We start from the raw sequence: 17,206 nt of genomic DNA, 5'->3' as shown, positions 1-17,206 counted from the left end.
TGATTCCTGGAAGTTCATGGTACAGGGGGTGGTGGAGATGGAAGATGTGAAAGCAGTGCAAGGACACGGGGGTGGCTGCTGCTAGCCCTGCCTCTTGCCAGGTGCTCCAACCCCCAATTACTTCAGGACTTTGTCCAACCTACACTTCCTTAGGAAATTCCTACTAGTGCATGACTATCCTTATGATGAGTAAGTCTAAATTAATCTCAGATTTTGCACTCTAAGCCACTGGCTGCTACTTCTCTCAGGGGTACAAGAGCTCCTACTCACTTTCCCTGTGTTGAAACAGGAAATATGAGCAGGTTATGACATCTGTTCTGTCAGAATCCCATCACTATTCTCTCAGGGGACATGTTCTCCAGGCCTCTACCACGTGTGCTCCTCACCCTTGGAGCTTTTCAGTCTCCATGAAGAGGATGGGCATTGCTGGCTTTGCTCACCCTGGTAGATGCTCCAAGTCCTCAGGAGACAGGGGGGAGGCTGGTAGAATCCAGCCTGGGACTGTGAGAATTCCCACCTGCAGCAGAGGACATTGACACTGTGGTTCAGGGCAGAGAGATCCTCTACTGCTTTAACCTAGTCTGACTTCAGCTGCACCAGGGATCAGCATCCTACAGACACAATTTGACAAAGTTACCAGCAGCGGGACCTGGAGGTGGCACAAACACCTTCCTGGTGCTGTGCAGAGCCACACCAGTGTCCAGCTCCTCATCTCATCCTCCTCTGGGAGCACCTCAGCACTGCTTTGGCTTCATGGTCACTCTGCAGCCGCGGTCCTTGCAGGGCCTCCCCGTGCCAGCAGCCTGCCTGGGCAGTGTCTGCAGCCAGCTCCATGTCCAGAGCCCCGTGCTCCTTGCCAGCCCCACGGCGGTCCCGCTGCGGGAGAGCGTTTTGCTAATCCTCTCATTCCTGCCCCGTGCCCAGCAGCACAGCCTCCTGCCAGCTTTGCAGGAAAGGCTTTGGAAGCACCTGGGGCTCCAGCAAGGAATCCTTCCCTGTGAAGTGACCAGGGCAGGAGCCTCCTTCCAGGCCTGAGGGCTCCTAAACCACCCAAACAGCCTCAGAACAGGCCTTTACATACACAGGGCAGATTGAAGTCACCCCAAGCTGGAACCAAACAGCTCATTCCCTCAGAAACTGGCTGATCTTCCTGACAGAGGGCCAGGAGTGCTGGGAGGGGTCTGAGCAGGGGTCAAGTGCAGAGCATTCCATTGTCCCACCCTGCTCCTGGATCACGGCTCAGCCTCCTCCACACACAGAGAGCAACAGCTCTGCAGAACCTCAAATTAACCACAAGTTATTGCCCAGGCCATAATCTCAACGGTGTTTGGAGGAGGATTAAATATTTATCTGCAAAACAAGGACATGCACAATTGCATTCAGCAGGATTAGTGATAAAGCCCATGAAGATCCACTCATGGGAGCCAGAGCCAGTTGCTCCCACCCAGGGAAAGCCTCGTGCACCCAGGAGTGGTCACACTGTGCCAAGGCTCCTGCTCCCCTCACAGCCTTGTGGTTTGGAGGGAATGACTGTCACCTCCTCCCATGGACCTCAGCTGATCCTTTTCTCTTTATAGTGCACCAGAGAGATGAAAACCCAGTGTGCTGGTGTCCACAAATTGCTCCTCTCTGGCATGGTTTAATCTAGGAACAGCTCTGTTTGAGTGAGAGGAGGACCCTCCTTGACCCTGGACACGCTGGAAAACGTGAGCCTTCAACTCCCTGAAGGAGCTCTGTAGTAGTGTGGAGCCAGCAGCACTCTCTAGTACTCGTTAGAGCTTGGAGAGCTTTGTATAACACAAACAGACCGACATAAAATAAACCTCCAACATCCTCTTTCTGCACACAGAGAAGCTTAATATATATGTCACAGACTGTGTCTATAGTCTGACACTATATCACAGCAGATGGGATCCTGCTAAGCATCCTTGGGATCAGTACTGCAGAAAACAAAAGGCTGGGAAAGGCCCCAGCATCCTCTTCTTTTCCATTACGTTCATCTCCATACAGGAAAGGTGTTTTTGGAAAGAGATATTCCTGGAATAGCCAGAATTAATGGCATGCCAGAAATATATACGCAAGCAGGATGTTGCACTGGAGCTCAGCCACCTCAGCAAGGGTCTCTCACCACCCTGGGGATCTGCCTGGTCTGCAGGCAGGAGCAATTCCTTGCACAGCCCCAGACTCACTGCAGATGTTTAACATATCCTTTCCCCTGTAATATTTATTTCCCACGAGTATGCTCTGGCTTACAGAGTCCCTATCAGGGAATATCAGAGATTTCTGTCATTATTTATCCTTTTGTCCAGGACAGGATTTAGCTGGAAAATATTTGTTTAAAAAGAAGAAAAGCTTATTAGCACATCAAGGAGGTCTCTGCCGTTTATTTGCATTGTGTATATAAGATACTGAAAATCAAAGTATTCAGATTATTTGAGTAAGTTACTGGCTTCTGCCTGCTATCCAGGAGGTTCAGCAGCCTGTGGTGGGGTCAGTACCTTTCCATGGCTTTTTACTTTTGATTTTTCCAGAGGAAACAACAAGTCTATTTCCCTAATCCACAATCTTCTGCCAGAATCCACACAAATGTCTCCAAAGCCCAACGGGACATGTCACCAGCCCCTCTCAGCCTGCACTGCCCAAGGAGCTGCTCTGCACACAGATGCTTTCTCTTCTACATATTTTCTACTCCCCTTACCCCTTTTCTTTTGGCTTTTCCAAACCCAGCTCATGCTGGGGAGAGCAGCACAGAGCTGCACCTCTGAGCCCTTCTCAGAACTGAGCTGCCACATGTGATTTCCCAGGTTGGCTGCTACCTTCCAGGCATATCTTCACCATCTGAGACTTTTGAGGAGCTCTTGTCTTTGCTGCATCTCACACTCCTGGAGTTCCAAACTTTCCCTGACTTTTCTTGCACTTTCCCATCTCCCAGCATTGCTGTAGCCTTTAATAACTGCTGCTTACACACAGAATGTCAGAGACCTCTTGCCATTTCCTGACTCATTACTCACTCCTTGGCTCAGCACAGCCCACTCAGGGAATTTTCCAGTTTCTGAGTGTCCCTGGTTGCTGCCTGCCCCGTGCAGCCCAGCGAGCCTGGTCGAGGCAGCCGTGTGGCAGGTCAGCCATCGGGTCTGATGAATATCCAGAGCCTCCTTCCTCTTCAGAGCTTGCTGACAATGATGTTTTTCCAGCCACAGGCTCTGCAGGTATCACATCTGCCACTTCCCAGGGTGCAGATGCACAGAGCACAGCGGTCCATGCCACCAGGAATGTCCCTACAGGGCTCTTTTCAGCTCGAGATCCAGCTGCTTTCCCACACTCCTTGCACAGACCATGCAGGCTGTGTCCCTTCCAGTGAACTCACACTGAGGATGTGACCCCATAGGGCCCCTCAGAGGCTCCACAGTCACCCTGCCATTGCACAGGGTCACGGTTTGAGGCTCTCCTGTGCTCAGGGGTTTGCAGAAGTGGTGGGCTTCCCTCTGACCCAGATGCCCTTGCAAGTCTGAAGTCGCTCCACCACCACATCCCAAATGCACCCTCAAATTTCTCCAGAGTCTTTGGGAAGATAGAACATACTGAACTCAGAGCCTGCCCTATGGACAGCAGGGGTCTTTTATTGAGAGGGATTAGTGCAAGGGGGCTGGAGAGGGAATCCTGCCCCAAAAACGAGAGCACTTTGTCCCTACATGGCACTTCCCATCCTGAGACTTCCAGATGAAAGATCTCTCGTAGAGCAGAGCCAAGCGAGGGCGCCTGTAATAAATCAACACCCCAGTGGCTTTGCCTGACGCAGACATTCCTGAGCAGATTTGAATCTTGTTTATGAGGAGGGATCCCTCCGTGTTTGCACTCTGCACACCCCAGCCACTAGAGAAGCATCTGGCAGCTCAGCTACCCCAGACACATCACAGGGCTGCTGATCAGCAGGAAAACTCCCTGGTTCCAGCAGATCATCAGCTTATTAAAGATAGATTTGTGCTTTGGTCTGCAGAGATAAACAGATCAAAGGCATTTTGGTCTGTGTGCCAGTGCTGCTGTTTGGCAGAGAGGGAGGCTGGGACGTGCTCTCCATTCCCAGTGCAGGGCATTGGGGGAGCTCAGCCTGGTGGGGGGAGCAGCAGGGAGTGTGCCCAGGGCCACATCCAGACTGTAATAAGTCCATCCTTGGCTATTTGCATGGGGAACTTGGAAGCAGCTGGTGGGGACTGAAGCACCTCCCTGACAGGGCATCCATCGCTCCCTGCACTGCTCATCCCCGGCCCTGCGGAGCCAGGAGGTGGCCAAGCTTCACTGGAGTTCTGCTGCCAGCCCGGGATCTGCTCTGCTCAGGAAGGAGAGCTAAAAGGGGAAGCAGGTCCTCGCACAGCTGGCCCAGCAGTTGATATTTGCACAGGGCTTTGAAACCCACAGATGAAAGATTTGAGAGACACGAAAGGCTGTCACTGCCTGTTTGTCATTTTGTGTGGTTCCTCCCTGCTATCACACGCAAAGAAGACAACTTTCAGGTGAGGTGAGTGCAGCCTTGAGGGAAAGATGAAACAGTGGAGGCTTTTCCTGCCACGTCCACTTGCACAAGGAGCACATCTGCACTCCAGTGCTGGCTGGGCTCCGGCTTCCTCCACCCACTTTACAGCCACCTCACCTTCGTTCTTACCTGTCCCCAGCTCAAGAGTCACCATCCTCCCTGAGCCACCTCTAAGATCCCCCTCCAGACTCAGCCGTGCTCGCTCTCAGGGGGCTCACATGGATTGCAAAGCCAAAAACTGGGAATGAGTGACAGCCTCAGGGCTCCCGGCAGCAGGCGACCGTGTGCCTGCAGAAGAGAGCCGGGAGGGAGGGAAGGAACCTTAGCACATGGCAAACCAGCAGCAAAGGCCCCGAAACTTCAGGTGGGTGAGGAAGGCGATGGTATCGCTGAAGAAAGCAGCAGGAGGCAGCAGGCATCCCATCCCCCTGTCTGTGCCAGGCACGGCTGTGCAGAGCCCGACACGCCGTGCGCTCCGAGCCGGGCTCACTTTCAGCCTTTCAAATTTGCCGGATGATAACCTCGGTGTCTGAGTTCACAGCTCTGATCCCACCCACCCGAGGTCTGACTCATGTTGCAGTCACCGCTGCCTGGATATTGGTACGAGAGCAGGGAGGGAGGCTGGCTCCAGAGGAGGGAGGGAGCAGGGGAGGAGGAGAGGAGAGAGGAGAGGGACCGAGGCAGGCACCGCTGGCAGCACACGCTCCTGCCTTCACAGCTCAGCCACTCGCACCGGGGAAAGTTGGAGTCAAGTGCAGCCACTGGAGTCTCCCACACGCTCATGAGCTGTGAGAAAGCAGCGCCTTCCCCAGGTAAAGCTTTTGCCTTACTTCTTGCTGAGTTGTTACGCGGGTAAAATACTTTTTAAGTGAGATTCAGAAGGGTTGGTGGGTCCCTGCTGGGTGGGATCCTGCAATGGGCCAGCTGGGTCAGAGCAAGAGCAGGTGTTTCACCAGACCCCGGTGCCATCAGCATCCTGTGGTGGCTGGAGTGGAGGCCAGTTTGGGGATTTTTTTGGCTGTGCACGTCTGTGGTGTGCAGCATCTCTGCCCGAGCAGCCTCCCCACGGGGATTGCTGCTGACTTCTTGCACTGACCCAGCCGAGCCTTTTCTCTGAGCTCTCCAACCCTTCCATCCTTCCTTCCCTGGCAGCTGGTGGGGATCTGCTGCTGCCCCGTCCCAGGGCATGCTCAGATCTCTGGGGCAGGATACCCCCGGGCTGGGCTGCAGCACAGGAGGGGTGGGCAGTCCCCAGGGGTGCACGGTGCTCGCTGTCCCTGTCCAGAATCGGCTTCACAGGAGGCTGAGTCCCAGAAACTCAGGCAGCTCCAAGCACACCCATGTCCCAGCTCCTCTGTTTTCAGTTTCACCTTTCCTGGACATCGTCTGCCGAGCAAACTTTCGAGATGCTGATTGCTCTGCTGGTTTCCACATTCATCTTCACATTTCCTGATTTCAGGGGTCTTGAACTGCTTCTTACACACAGAGCCTCTTTCCTCCTGGGGAAGCATGATGGAGGGCTGGTGGCAGTGATGGGAATTTTGTCCTGCCTCCACCAGCCCCTCTGCTCATGCCAGAGGCAATGATTGCTGCTTTGTATCAGGCATCACACTGGGACAGGGCAGAGAGAGCACCAAGCTCTGGAGAAGCCCAAAGAACAGGGACAGAAGCATCTGGGGGGTGCAGCCAGGCAGGACACCAGTGTCTCCTCACATTTGTCCTCTCTCACATTGCCTTCAAGTCCTACCTCTAACAAATTTGCTCTTGTCCCATTGTGAATCAGGCTTATGGGCCTGGCAGGGGATCAAGAAGCCCATTCCCAGCTTGGGAGTTTTGCAGTTCCCACCACCAAACCTCAAGCACCCTCTCTCAGACCAGAAGAAACCTCCACACTCCTGCCCATTTCTTGGCTGAAATACCTCTCCCAGCATGCCCAGGTGTTCAATCTCAGGAAGGAGTTGAACATAATTTCAGAAAAAGCCATGTGCAAGCTCTGCACAGCCAGGGAATGCACTGTGCTCCTGACTTCTGCCAGCACTTTTCTCGGAAAGAAGCTACCATGGGAGGCAGAGGAACATTTCAGGTCTGCAAGGGAACAGCCCTCCTGTCCCTAGGACAGAGCTAAAAGGCTTCATGTGGTGCTTCTCCTGAGCCCCAAACCACCTCTGTCCTTTCCAAAAGCAGGAAATAGTTCCCAAAAGTGCCACATGCAGGCACTTCCTGAGCTCTCCTCTCTGCCCATGTGTCTGCTCATGGTGCCGGTGTACCCAGGCTTTTAACAGGTTCAAAACAAACCTATTATGCTAGAAGTAGAAGCACAGGAAGGGAGAACAGCCAATGCATTCCCTGCCGGAGCCAGGCACTGCATCCCATTAATCTTACTGCAAAATTGCACCAAGTGCTGCAATTAATGATGTTGGAGGAAAGGATGCTGAGAGATGGGGAGGGGGAATAAAAAGGTAAAATGCAACAGAAATTTCACAGGAATAAATCATCTCCGCAGAAGAGATAAATGCCATTTTAAAGGAGAGCAAAGTGGATCAAATGCAACATGGACTGCAACATATGCATAAGAGAAAGCAAGAGAAATCAGAAATTACTATGAGAATTGTAAAGAGGATAATGGGGAGACGATAGGATATTACAGCAGAATGATCATTAATGCACCAGAGAAGGCTATTAACAGAGTTCCTTAAAGATCAGCCTAGAGGTAAATTTTATTTAATGGTTTTCATTAGTGATCTTGGCTCAGAAAATTAGGGATTCTTTAAGAGAAATGTACTGGTGAGAAACTTAGGAAAAGTTTTGCACTGGACAAGGGCCCAAGTATTTGAGGAGAAGAACCAGAGGATCTAAAGATTAACAGAAACACACCGGGCTGGCACAAGCTCACATGCTTAGCATCTAAAAGCAAAAATTGCTACTCTAAGCAGCTGAAAACACCACAGGAAAAATATTTGACTTTTAGGGAGCCCCAGGATGAGTGCAACAATAAATGCAACCTGCCAAGTCTTCACAGCAGAGATAGTGTCAATCAGAACACCAGCGCCATTGGAAAAGGCACGAGAAAGATGACCCAGAAGCAACTCCCTGCTCTGGTTCCTCCAATGTCAGGAGGGTGGTTTTGAACCAGGAACAGGTCTAAGCTGTGATAATTAGGATAATCAGGTAAATGTAAAAGCTGCCTGGTGAGACAGGGCTGGAAAGGTATCATTTATTCTGGCTGTTGCTGGAAAGACTGCCATGGGAAACAGCTGCTCCACTCGTACATCGAGGAGGAAGTCACTCGCTCTGCCAAAACACAACGGGAGCAGAGGACACAGGTATTGAAGGTGGCTGCAAGTGACCTGGGCAGAAAGCCAGGGCACATGTGGATTCACAGAGAGCCAATGCTCCAGGAGAGAGCTCTGAGCTGGACGCATCAACCCAGGATTTGTGTCCTGATGGTAGTGAGCTGACAGCCCCCCCTCTATACCAGTCCTCCAGTCTGCTGCTCCTGCAAAGCCATGTCCAGAGGCCGTGCTCTCCTCGGGGAATGTTTCCAAGAGATAATTTGGCTGAGGGGTATGGGAAATTCTGCCCCACCTCCACCACAGTTAGGGTTGCAGCATCACACATCCCAGCTGACAGGAGGCAGGTCCTGCCCCATTCCACGGAGGAACATCCCAAGGGTTTGCAGGCAGCTGAGCCTTGCAGCTACAGAGATCCCAGCACTACCTGAGCTCCTCTGCAGGGATGGGGACACTTCTGTCCCCATGCAAGTGCCCATTCCTTGCCCTGAGCTAATCTGAAAATGCAGTAAGAAGCAAAACTCCTTCTGGGCACATCTGCAGTGCAGGGCTGAACCAGGAGCTTGCCTGGCACTGTGGCAGAAGCTGAATGGGCCGATGTGCTCAGAGCTGGGTCCCACCAGCAGAGCCCTGGTGAGCAGCAAGAGCCAGGGGCAGGAGCAGGGTGTTGGTGTGTGGTGGAGCAGCCGCGTAGGAGGCTGCCATCCACCCACAGCATTTTCTAAGTGTGCTACTCCCACTATAATTTAATCTGCCATTTCCACATGTTGGGAGCAATGAAAACACATCCCATCCCTTTCACTTGGAAATATCCTTCTGTGGGAACAACCTGTTCTCCTCGCTGCTGTCAGTGGGCAGGCAGCATTCAGCTTGTTCCACACTCCCTTTGTGAGTGAACAAAGAGCTTTCCATGGCAAGAGCCTGTGCTGCAGCTGGAGGTGAGGAACAGCAGCTCCACACGCTGCTGCCGTGGCTGAAAGCATCGCATCCCTCTCCCAACAGCCTCAATCCCAGCACCCAAACTCAGAGGGCTTCCTGTCTGGCAATGAGTTTGCTCTGCTCAGCAAAAGGCTTCCCATGGGCTGGTTCATGGCTTGCTGTTTGCTTTCCATGCCTTTAGAAGCAGCAGGGCTGTGGGAATCGCCTCTAATCTCAGTGGTCCAGTCCCAATCTCTCCCCTGTATGGCTCCTGGCAATCAGTGGTTGTTTACTCATGCAGTCTCCCTGGCATACTCCCTCCCGTGGTACCCATGCCTTCAGACTTGAGTCAAAGACTTAAATCATCTGAAGGGTATTTCAACCTGCACCACAGTGTTATCTTCTTGTTGCAGGGGGAGTTTAAAATCTCACTTTTGACAAGCCTGGACCTTTTCCTTTCCTGGAGTTTCTTCTGATTGCTCCATCTCTGCAGCCTGTTGCACTCTGCAGAGAATCAGCTCTACCTTCCTGCACAATCCTGAGCACCGTGAGGGAGGCTTCACTGCTGCTCCATGGGGTGCAGAGAGTCTGCAGAGCTGGGTTGTGCATCACCCATGGGGACCAGCACAGCTCTCCCACACCAACACATTGAGGAGGATGGGGAGACCCCTCATCTCACCTGGGGAGCTCATGGTGGGAGACCACAGCTTGGACACAGATCCATGAGGGTCAGCAAGTCAGTCCAGCTCCTCAGCCCATTCCCAGCCCGCTTTCTTGTCCCTGCACTGCCTCAATTTCCCTTTAGGTATCTTCCCAACATGGATATTGCTTCCAATCAAGGACCCAATGTTCCTTTGAATCTAGTAGTGGCAGGGTTTTGGAGATCACCATAATCAGCAGCTCATTTTTAAGTTAGAGTGGTTTTCTCTGTTGTTTCTTCCCTTGCAAAGTGTGGCTTTTTGTTATTTGTATCCAGACAGAAAACAGCCAGAAAAAGTAGGTCTGTGAGGGATATTCTTCTTCCCTTCCAGGACCCAGAGCAGAGTGGGGATTTCCTATAGAGGCGACAGGAGCTGCTGTGATTTGTGATGGCAGGGACCAATCCCAGTCACTGGGCTGCTGCAAAGCACAGATACAAGGGCAAAGTTTAATGAGATTGGCAGCCACAGCCAAGATACAGAAATTACGTCGTCGTGACTAATTTTGCTGGATTGCATAAGAACTGCTTTCTCAGGAAAATTGTGTCCTCATATCCTCCTCGTTCTCACTTTTATTGTAAGCCTATAGAAACATGACGGTTTTAAAATCCCTGCCCTTCTCTCAGCATCCCTACATTGCGTGGGTATCCCTAGGGCTGGGAGAGCCCAGCTGGCAGGTACTCAGGTGCCTGCCTGCCAAAGGACTTTCCAATTTGGGTTTAAGTGGGCTGGAACAGCCAGGGAGGTACAGACACCCTGTTTCTGAAGGGGTTTGAGGGGAAGCTCAAAGGGTCTTTGCCCACTGCAGCTCTGACTTGATGCTTTTGTAGAATCACAGAATGGCTTGGAAGGGATCTTACAGATTTCATTCCACCTCTCTGCCAAGGGCAGGGACACCTTTTACTAGACCAGATTGCTCAGAGTGTTATCCAGCCTGTTCTTGAACACTTCCAGGGATGGGGCAGCCACAGCTTCTCTGGGAAATCTGTGCCAGGGCCTCACCAGACACTTTGCTTTTGCAGGTTGTCCTCAGGAGGTGGCAAAGCTCTGTCCCTGCTGGAGCACTGCTGACCACTGTCACCAACCAGACATGGAGAGGGCATGAGAGCCCACAGGACCTGACCCAGGGGTCACTCAGAGGAAAGGAGAAGGCAAGAAAGGAAAAGAAGCAGTTGAGATCCATCAGCAGCTGCCACAGGGCATCAGCTCCAGCACTGAGCTCCCAGAGGGGGCCAACAGGCACAAATGAGTTGCAGTGCCACATTTCTTCTAGACCATGTCATTCCCAGCACACAAGGCTGAACATGTAAAGTGACTCTGCAATGTTCTCCAAGGTCACTGTAGAACAAGGGTCACTTTGGGAAGGGCTCTAGGCCTGCCTGGTACAGGCTCCAAGCAGCTTTGGAGCTGATGAGAGCAGGACTGCTCCATCCTTGCAGTGACACCATGGATCCATGTTACAACCACACAAGCTCTCAAAATAGGATGGACTTGCCCCTGCAGCTGCTGGTCGGGTCCTGCCTCGTCATCCTCATCACGATCACCCTCTGTGGCAACATCATCGTCTGCCTGGCCGTCACCTTCGACCGCCGGCTCCGGAGCTTGACAAACTGCATCATTGTCTCCTTGGCCATCACAGATCTGCTGCTGGGGCTTCTGGTGCTGCCATTCTCTGCTTTCTATGAACTCACCAAGGAGTGGACCTTTGGCAGCGTTTTGTGCAACATCTACATCAGCCTGGACGTCATGTTGTGCACGGCCTCCATCCTCAACCTCTTCATGATCAGCCTGGACCGCTACTTTGCTGTCACCAGCCCGCTCCGCTACTGCCAGGTGGTCACTCCCTCCCGGGTGGCCGTGGGTTTGGTTGTTATTTGGACCGTTTCACTGATGGTTTCCTTCCTACCCATCCACCTGGGCTGGAACACCAACGGGACAGCAGTGCAAAACACAGGCCCCACCTGCAACAAGGAGTGCACGCTGGCGGTGAACCCCGTGTACGGGTTAGTGGACGCCTTGCTCACCTTCTACATCCCTTTGGTCATCATGTGCATCACCTACTACCGCATACTCAAGATAGCGAGGGAGCAGGCCAAGAGGATAAACCACACGTGGGGCAACACGCCCATGCCACCCATGGTGAAGGAGCACAAAGCCACCGTGACGCTGGCGGTGGTGCTGGGAGCGTTCATCGTCTGCTGGTTCCCCTATTTCACCGTGTTCACCTACCGGGGGGTGTGGGGGGACAGCAGGGTCAAAGGCACACCCATGTCCATTGTTCTCTGGCTGGGCTATGCCAACTCAGCCCTGAACCCCATCCTCTACGGGACGCTCAACAGGGATTTCCGAGTGGCATACCAGCACTTGCTGCAGTGCTGGAGGACGGGACACCCCAGGAACTCCCACCTGCCTCCCCTCCAGACTGCCCAGCCCAGGGGCAGGCAGGGCCAGGGCAGGCAGGAGGGTAAACCTTTGAAACTGGAGGTGAGGAACAAGAAAGGGACCCTGCTCACCGATGGAGCCCTCAAGAGGTAAGAGCCTGCCTACACTCAGGACTTTGATGGTAGGTCTGTCCCCAGAGAAGAAGGCAGAGGTAGGGACCCCACATTCTCCATGGACTTTTAAGCAACAAACTGACGCTAGAGCAGGATATCCTTGCCCAGGCAGCTCCTAAATTCAGCCACTCAGAAATCCATCACCACCCACAGGAACACAGCTTGCATCCCCTCCTTGCTGGCAGAGGAGCTGCAGGTATTCCAGCTTCCCACATGCCCTGGAATTGCCATCATTCACAGGGAGCACAAGATGTCCCCTGGCTTTGCTGGGTAAGGGGGACAGTGGCCATCAGAATTTGCTGCACAGAATGAGGTGAAGCTGTTAGCTGGGGCTGCTCCCCAAAATCAGCCATGTCCCTTGTGAGGAGCAGAAAGCAAATTCTGGGCACAGAGCAGAACTTGAGGGGCCAGGAAAGGTGACTGCCCATCCCAGAGGGAAAAATGGGAATTAGTCCCGGGACACAGTCAGAGCACCTGCAGCCAGGCTGAGAGTCCCTGCAGGAGCCAAGATCTGGGTTCCCAGCTCCCTGCAGAGCAGCTCAGCCACTTCCCTTCCCATGGGAGCCACGCACCCTCAGCACTGCAGCCATCAGTTTGCATCAGCAGTGAATTCAGCCAAGAGCAAGTTCCAGTCCCGTCTCTGGAAAGGGGCAGGACTAGCCCAAATTAGGTTGGCAGAGGTTTTTAGAAATACAAATACCCATGTAAAGTTAGAGCCAAATATTCCCTCAGCATCATCCCAAGCATGTTACAAGGGTCACCCCACCAAGGGGTGTGGTGAGGGAGCTGGATGGGAGCAAAGTGGGAAATTTCTGTGCCAGGCTGTCTCCCCAGCCCCCTCCCTGGGCACCCCCATCCCCACAGGGCTGTGCCACCCTCTCACTGCCTCGCTCCAAGGTGTTCACTCAGCCAAGCACAAGGAGAACGGAGCGGCAGGCTGTCACTCTGCTGCTCCTGAGACTAATCTAACCTCTAAGCATTGCCTGATAAGCAGCCCAGAAACTTTCCATCCATAGATAAGGAGTCCTTTGATTCCCTGTTCCCAGCGTGCCGGCAAAGAAGCCGCGCTCGTGCGCTCTCGCAGCACGTGCCCTTGATCCTGCCCCAGAAACAGTCTTAAGCCACCAAAAGGAGAACTCAGGGAGGTGAACCAAAGTTCAGAGCCATCCTAAAGGCTGAGCCAGCATTGTGCCTCCCCCAGGGCACCAATGTGACTTTACCCAAGGGAGTGGGGGGCAGAAAAAGTGATACAGAGGGATGGATTAACGTGAGCAAATACAAGAATGCAGGTCCTGGGGATGCCTTTTTCCATTTCCAAGGAATTAGTGAAGCACCCAGAGTTTTGGTAAATTGTAGGTTGTATATAAAAACATATGGAAAACATGTGTCTAAGGTGGTGGGGGTGTTTCTGCAAACATACAGGGACAAAGAGAGCTATCCTGTTTACTCACTCAGAAGTGCAGCCCCTGGGCAAACCAGGAGCTCATGCACTGCAGCTGAACCAGGAGAGCTGGCGATGAGGAACAGCCTGTCAGGATTTCCCTGCACAGCCAAGAGAGAAGCAAATAGAAATGTCAGTGTCTTCTCAAAATGCCGCCTTACCACAAAGGCACAATAATGACTTGGAGGGAGATAAAAGGGGAAGAAAAATGGGTTTCTGTTCCTCAGGCAGAGGGCAGGGTCACTGATTTCCTGGCTTTCACCCTCCCAGCTTTTCCGTGTAGAAAAGATTCTTCCCCTGGTTCCCCAGAGGGAACACTCAAGCAAGGGGATGTTTCTTGACCTTTCTAAATCCAGAGAGCTCCCCCCCGTCCCACACAGCATCGCTGCTGTGGTTTCTGCTCACAGTCAGATAAGAGTTGCTCGAGCACCTGCTTTTACTTTCTCTCCTTCTCTTCACAGCCCTCTCACCTCAGAGCAACAATGCACCAATGATCATATGTGGCCCCTTCCAGCCCCTTTTTCCATAGTCTGATACATAAAAATCTGATGCTGGCAGATGATCAGGATCAACTAATGCCACACAAGACAGGTGAGCACAGGATTTACCTGTTCACCAAAAACCTGGCAGCCAATTTCACTCCTAGCACAAACCAAGCTGGTTCTTCTCCCCTCTTCCTCTCTGCAGAGTTCATCTGCCCTGAATATGTTAACAGGAAAAGAACAACATAAATCATTCAAAAAACTCATAACCCCCCAGGATAAGAACACCCAGAGCTCAGAAGAGTTTTACTTGCAGAAGCTCTGTGGGATCATTCAAGGGAAAGCAGAATTTTGAACCGTTGCCCTTAATAACAATGTTCTTTTCAGTTATGAGGCGCAGGAAAAGGATTAACAAACAAGAGTGGAAATACTGGAGAAGTGCAGCCAGTCTCAGGGGTCACTCAGAGTCTCAGTCAGGAGCAGGGCAGGGAATCAAAAGCCACGGGATGTCCACAGCAGCTGGGTGCTGGAGAGCATTTCCATCAGTGAGGACCAGGTAGGACCAAGCAGAGATGCAAGGAGAAGACAGCTACTCCCATTTCCCCACCAGGCATCAGGAGAAGCCAGTTCCCTTTGGAAAGGGTCACTGTCCTAGTCACAACATGCCTGCCCCAGCTGCCAGCCTCAGGCAGACACTACCTGGTGCTTCTCAGAGCAAAGGAGGCTTAGCCAGGCTGGCACTGACAGACTGGTCTGTTCTTTTTCTCTTTTTTCTGTCTTCGTGTGCAATTTAACCTTCCCAGCACCGGAGCTTTTCTGTGAGTCTCAGCCAGCCCGCTGCCCTAGGACCCACATCTCCCAGCCTTTAACTCCTGGCTGCCCTCTTCCAAAATCCTGTGTGTGAGGTTGAAAGGACAACACTCAGCTTTCCTCAGCGCAAAACTCAGCAGCAGAAGCGAGATCTGCAGGGTGAGTACAAGGCCAGGGCTGCTGGGTGAAAATGAGGGAGGAGGCAGCTCTCCCTGCTGTGATGTCCACTGTCCTTGCCCTGGGGCAGGCATCCCTTCCTGATGATACCTGGTGCAAAGGGTGATTCCATCACAGATGTACCCTCACTCTTTTATCCTTAGTTGCTCTCCAACCAAGTCCCAAGCCCAGAGGAGGTGCACAGAGCTGGGCCACCCTCTGTGGCTACCCTGGATTTCTGGGATTATAGAACCAGCCCGAGATGCCCTGGGAGATGGTGCATCCTGCCTGTCCCTCATGCACTGCAGAGGCAGCTGCATTCAGACCAAGAATTTCCAGCACACTTCATTTTCATGCAAGCCTACATCCACGTAAATTGCCAGCAGCTTTGGCGGAGATGCTGGCAGGGCTCCTGAGGTGAAGAGCTGATGCTGCACCAGGCATTGCTGCTCTCTCCAAGTGGTGCTGGGCTGCAGGCCATGACTGCCATGCATGGGGATGCCTCTCAGCTCCAGAGAGCCACTTTGTGCAGCCCTTTTCAGGAGGAGTCAGGCAAGGTCACCCTGCCCTCCACGTGCTCTCCCCTCCAATGCTGCATGCTGATAACCTGGACTCTCCATATTGACTGTGCCTTGGTGGGGAAACAGTCACCCACGTGCTGGAAGCTGGGCACACTTTGTCCCTGCTGCACCCTGAGCACTTCTAACCTTAGCCAAGGTCACAGCAATAATGGGAGCTGGAGCTGTCTGTCCACACACACAGCTGGGAGAGAGATGGAGTACAGGGACCCCCCGCCCTGGGGTGCAGCATAAACCTGCACTTCTCTGGGGTACTCCCTGTGAATCACCCTGGAAATGCCATTGCCCACCAGCAGAAGGAGAACCAGAGGACTGGAGGCTGCAGATGATGTTCTTTGGGGAGGCATCACTGCTGCCCTGCAGGAGGAGCAGGGTGAACCCTCCAGTCTGGAAACCACAGAGCACAAAGTGAAGGTCGCCAGGGCAGGCGCAGTGCTCACCCCCTGGCAGTGTCATCTCTGCTGCTGTCACTGCCCAGCAGCAGGGGCAGAGGGGACACCAATTCCAGCTCTTCTGCCTCATGCTTTCCATTTCTGTGCATCTGTTCTAAGACACATGTAGTTTCTGTAAGATAAAGGCAAAATGCCAGCCACCCCCTGAGAGGCTGCTGATCTAATCAGCAGAATGAAGCAGAGGTCTGGAGAGGTTTGCAGGAGATCTTAGGTCCAGGTGTGACCACAGATTTCCTCTCTGCACCATGGGGGTGGTGATAGGAAATGCCACCTGGTAAAGGACACACAACCAAAGAATTCCTGACCAAGAAACTTCTTGACCCACAGCAGGGAGAGGGGCCATGGGAGAAGCAGCCCCTGGGAGCAGAGCACTGCCAACTCCAGGACATCAACTTTTGTCAGGCTACGACTCTGACAACTCAGCCCTGCTGCTGCTAGCTGGCCCAAGGGGCAGGAAGAACAGGCAGAGAAAGCCACACAGCAAAGTGATATTGCTCAGAGGGGAGTTGGGTGATAGGTCTTGGGGTGATACAAGCCTGCTCAGCTCTGCCAGCACTCAGCATTTAGTCGAGAATGCCTAGAGCATCCTCACAGCATCACATCACGGTCCCTCCCAGGCACAGCAGGTGCTGAATGCAGCACCCCTTACACTGGGGAGCAGGAGAGGGGGGGAAACAGACCCATCTGTGTCCTGTCAGGCCACTGATCTCGCTCTGTGTTCCCCTGCAGGATCCCTGCTCTGGCATGTGGCATTTGCTCCATCCCCAAGCACTGCTGGAGAGGCCTCTGCCCACCCAGGTTTCTTCCCAGGAGGGTGGTGTGTTAGAAGAGCCCTCAGAGGAGCTGCAGAAGAACATCTCCCCTGGCCTGTCTGAGCAGTGGCACTTTCAGCATCAAGCCCCACATGAGCAGGAAGAGATGCCTGAGGAGCTGGGTCAGGAGGCAGGGCTGGGAGTGCTCTCTCCAGACCCATGGCACAGGGTGGAGGGGAAAAGGGACTGATGTTGAGGTCTTGGTGCCAGGCAGACCAGCCTAGGATGGAGAAAAGCAGAACAGGCACTACCTTCCCTGGTGTCCTCAGGATGTATCCACCCCTGAGAGGGGGCAAGGGCCTGGTAGATGGGGGTGAAGTGGCAGGAGGGCTCAGCGTGGTGGAAGTTGGCAACCACAAGTGCCGGATGTCCAGGCACAGGACATCCCAGTCCCTCAGCATGCATGCTGTGCATGGCTGCCTCCCATTCCTGGGGCTGTCCTTACACCAAATCAGCTGTCCCAGCCCTAGTGCAAGGCAGAGA

General features: G+C 53.1%; 1 protein-coding gene across 1 annotated transcript; it reads left to right on the top strand.

The window, feature by feature from the left end:
• Positions 1–5,239: 5,239 nt before the first annotated feature.
• On the top strand, positions 5,240–17,002 carry HRH2 (histamine receptor H2). Its single transcript, XM_005523769.3, has 4 exons — positions 5,240–5,343; positions 10,460–11,968; positions 14,719–14,884; positions 16,641–17,002. The coding sequence occupies exons 2-3, from the start codon at positions 10,848–10,850 to the stop codon at positions 14,735–14,737; spliced, it is 1,140 nt and encodes a 379-aa protein (XP_005523826.2). The 5' UTR covers positions 5,240–5,343; positions 10,460–10,847; the 3' UTR covers positions 14,738–14,884; positions 16,641–17,002.
• Positions 17,003–17,206: the final 204 nt, after the last annotated feature.

The sequence above is a fragment of the Pseudopodoces humilis genome, chromosome 17, assembly GCF_049639895.1.
Source record: "Pseudopodoces humilis isolate 2021_Gansu_Grassland_sample_001 chromosome 17, ASM4963989v1, whole genome shotgun sequence".
Lineage (NCBI taxonomy): Eukaryota > Metazoa > Chordata > Aves > Passeriformes > Paridae > Pseudopodoces > Pseudopodoces humilis.
The sequence above is the reverse complement of the archived record's forward strand: the minus strand, read 5'-3'. Positions and strand labels throughout refer to the sequence as shown.

Coding starts and splice junctions, on each gene's coding strand:
- HRH2 (XM_005523769.3), top strand. CDS start 10,848: ATGAGAGCAGGACTGCTCCATCCTTGCAGTGACACCATGGATCCATGT.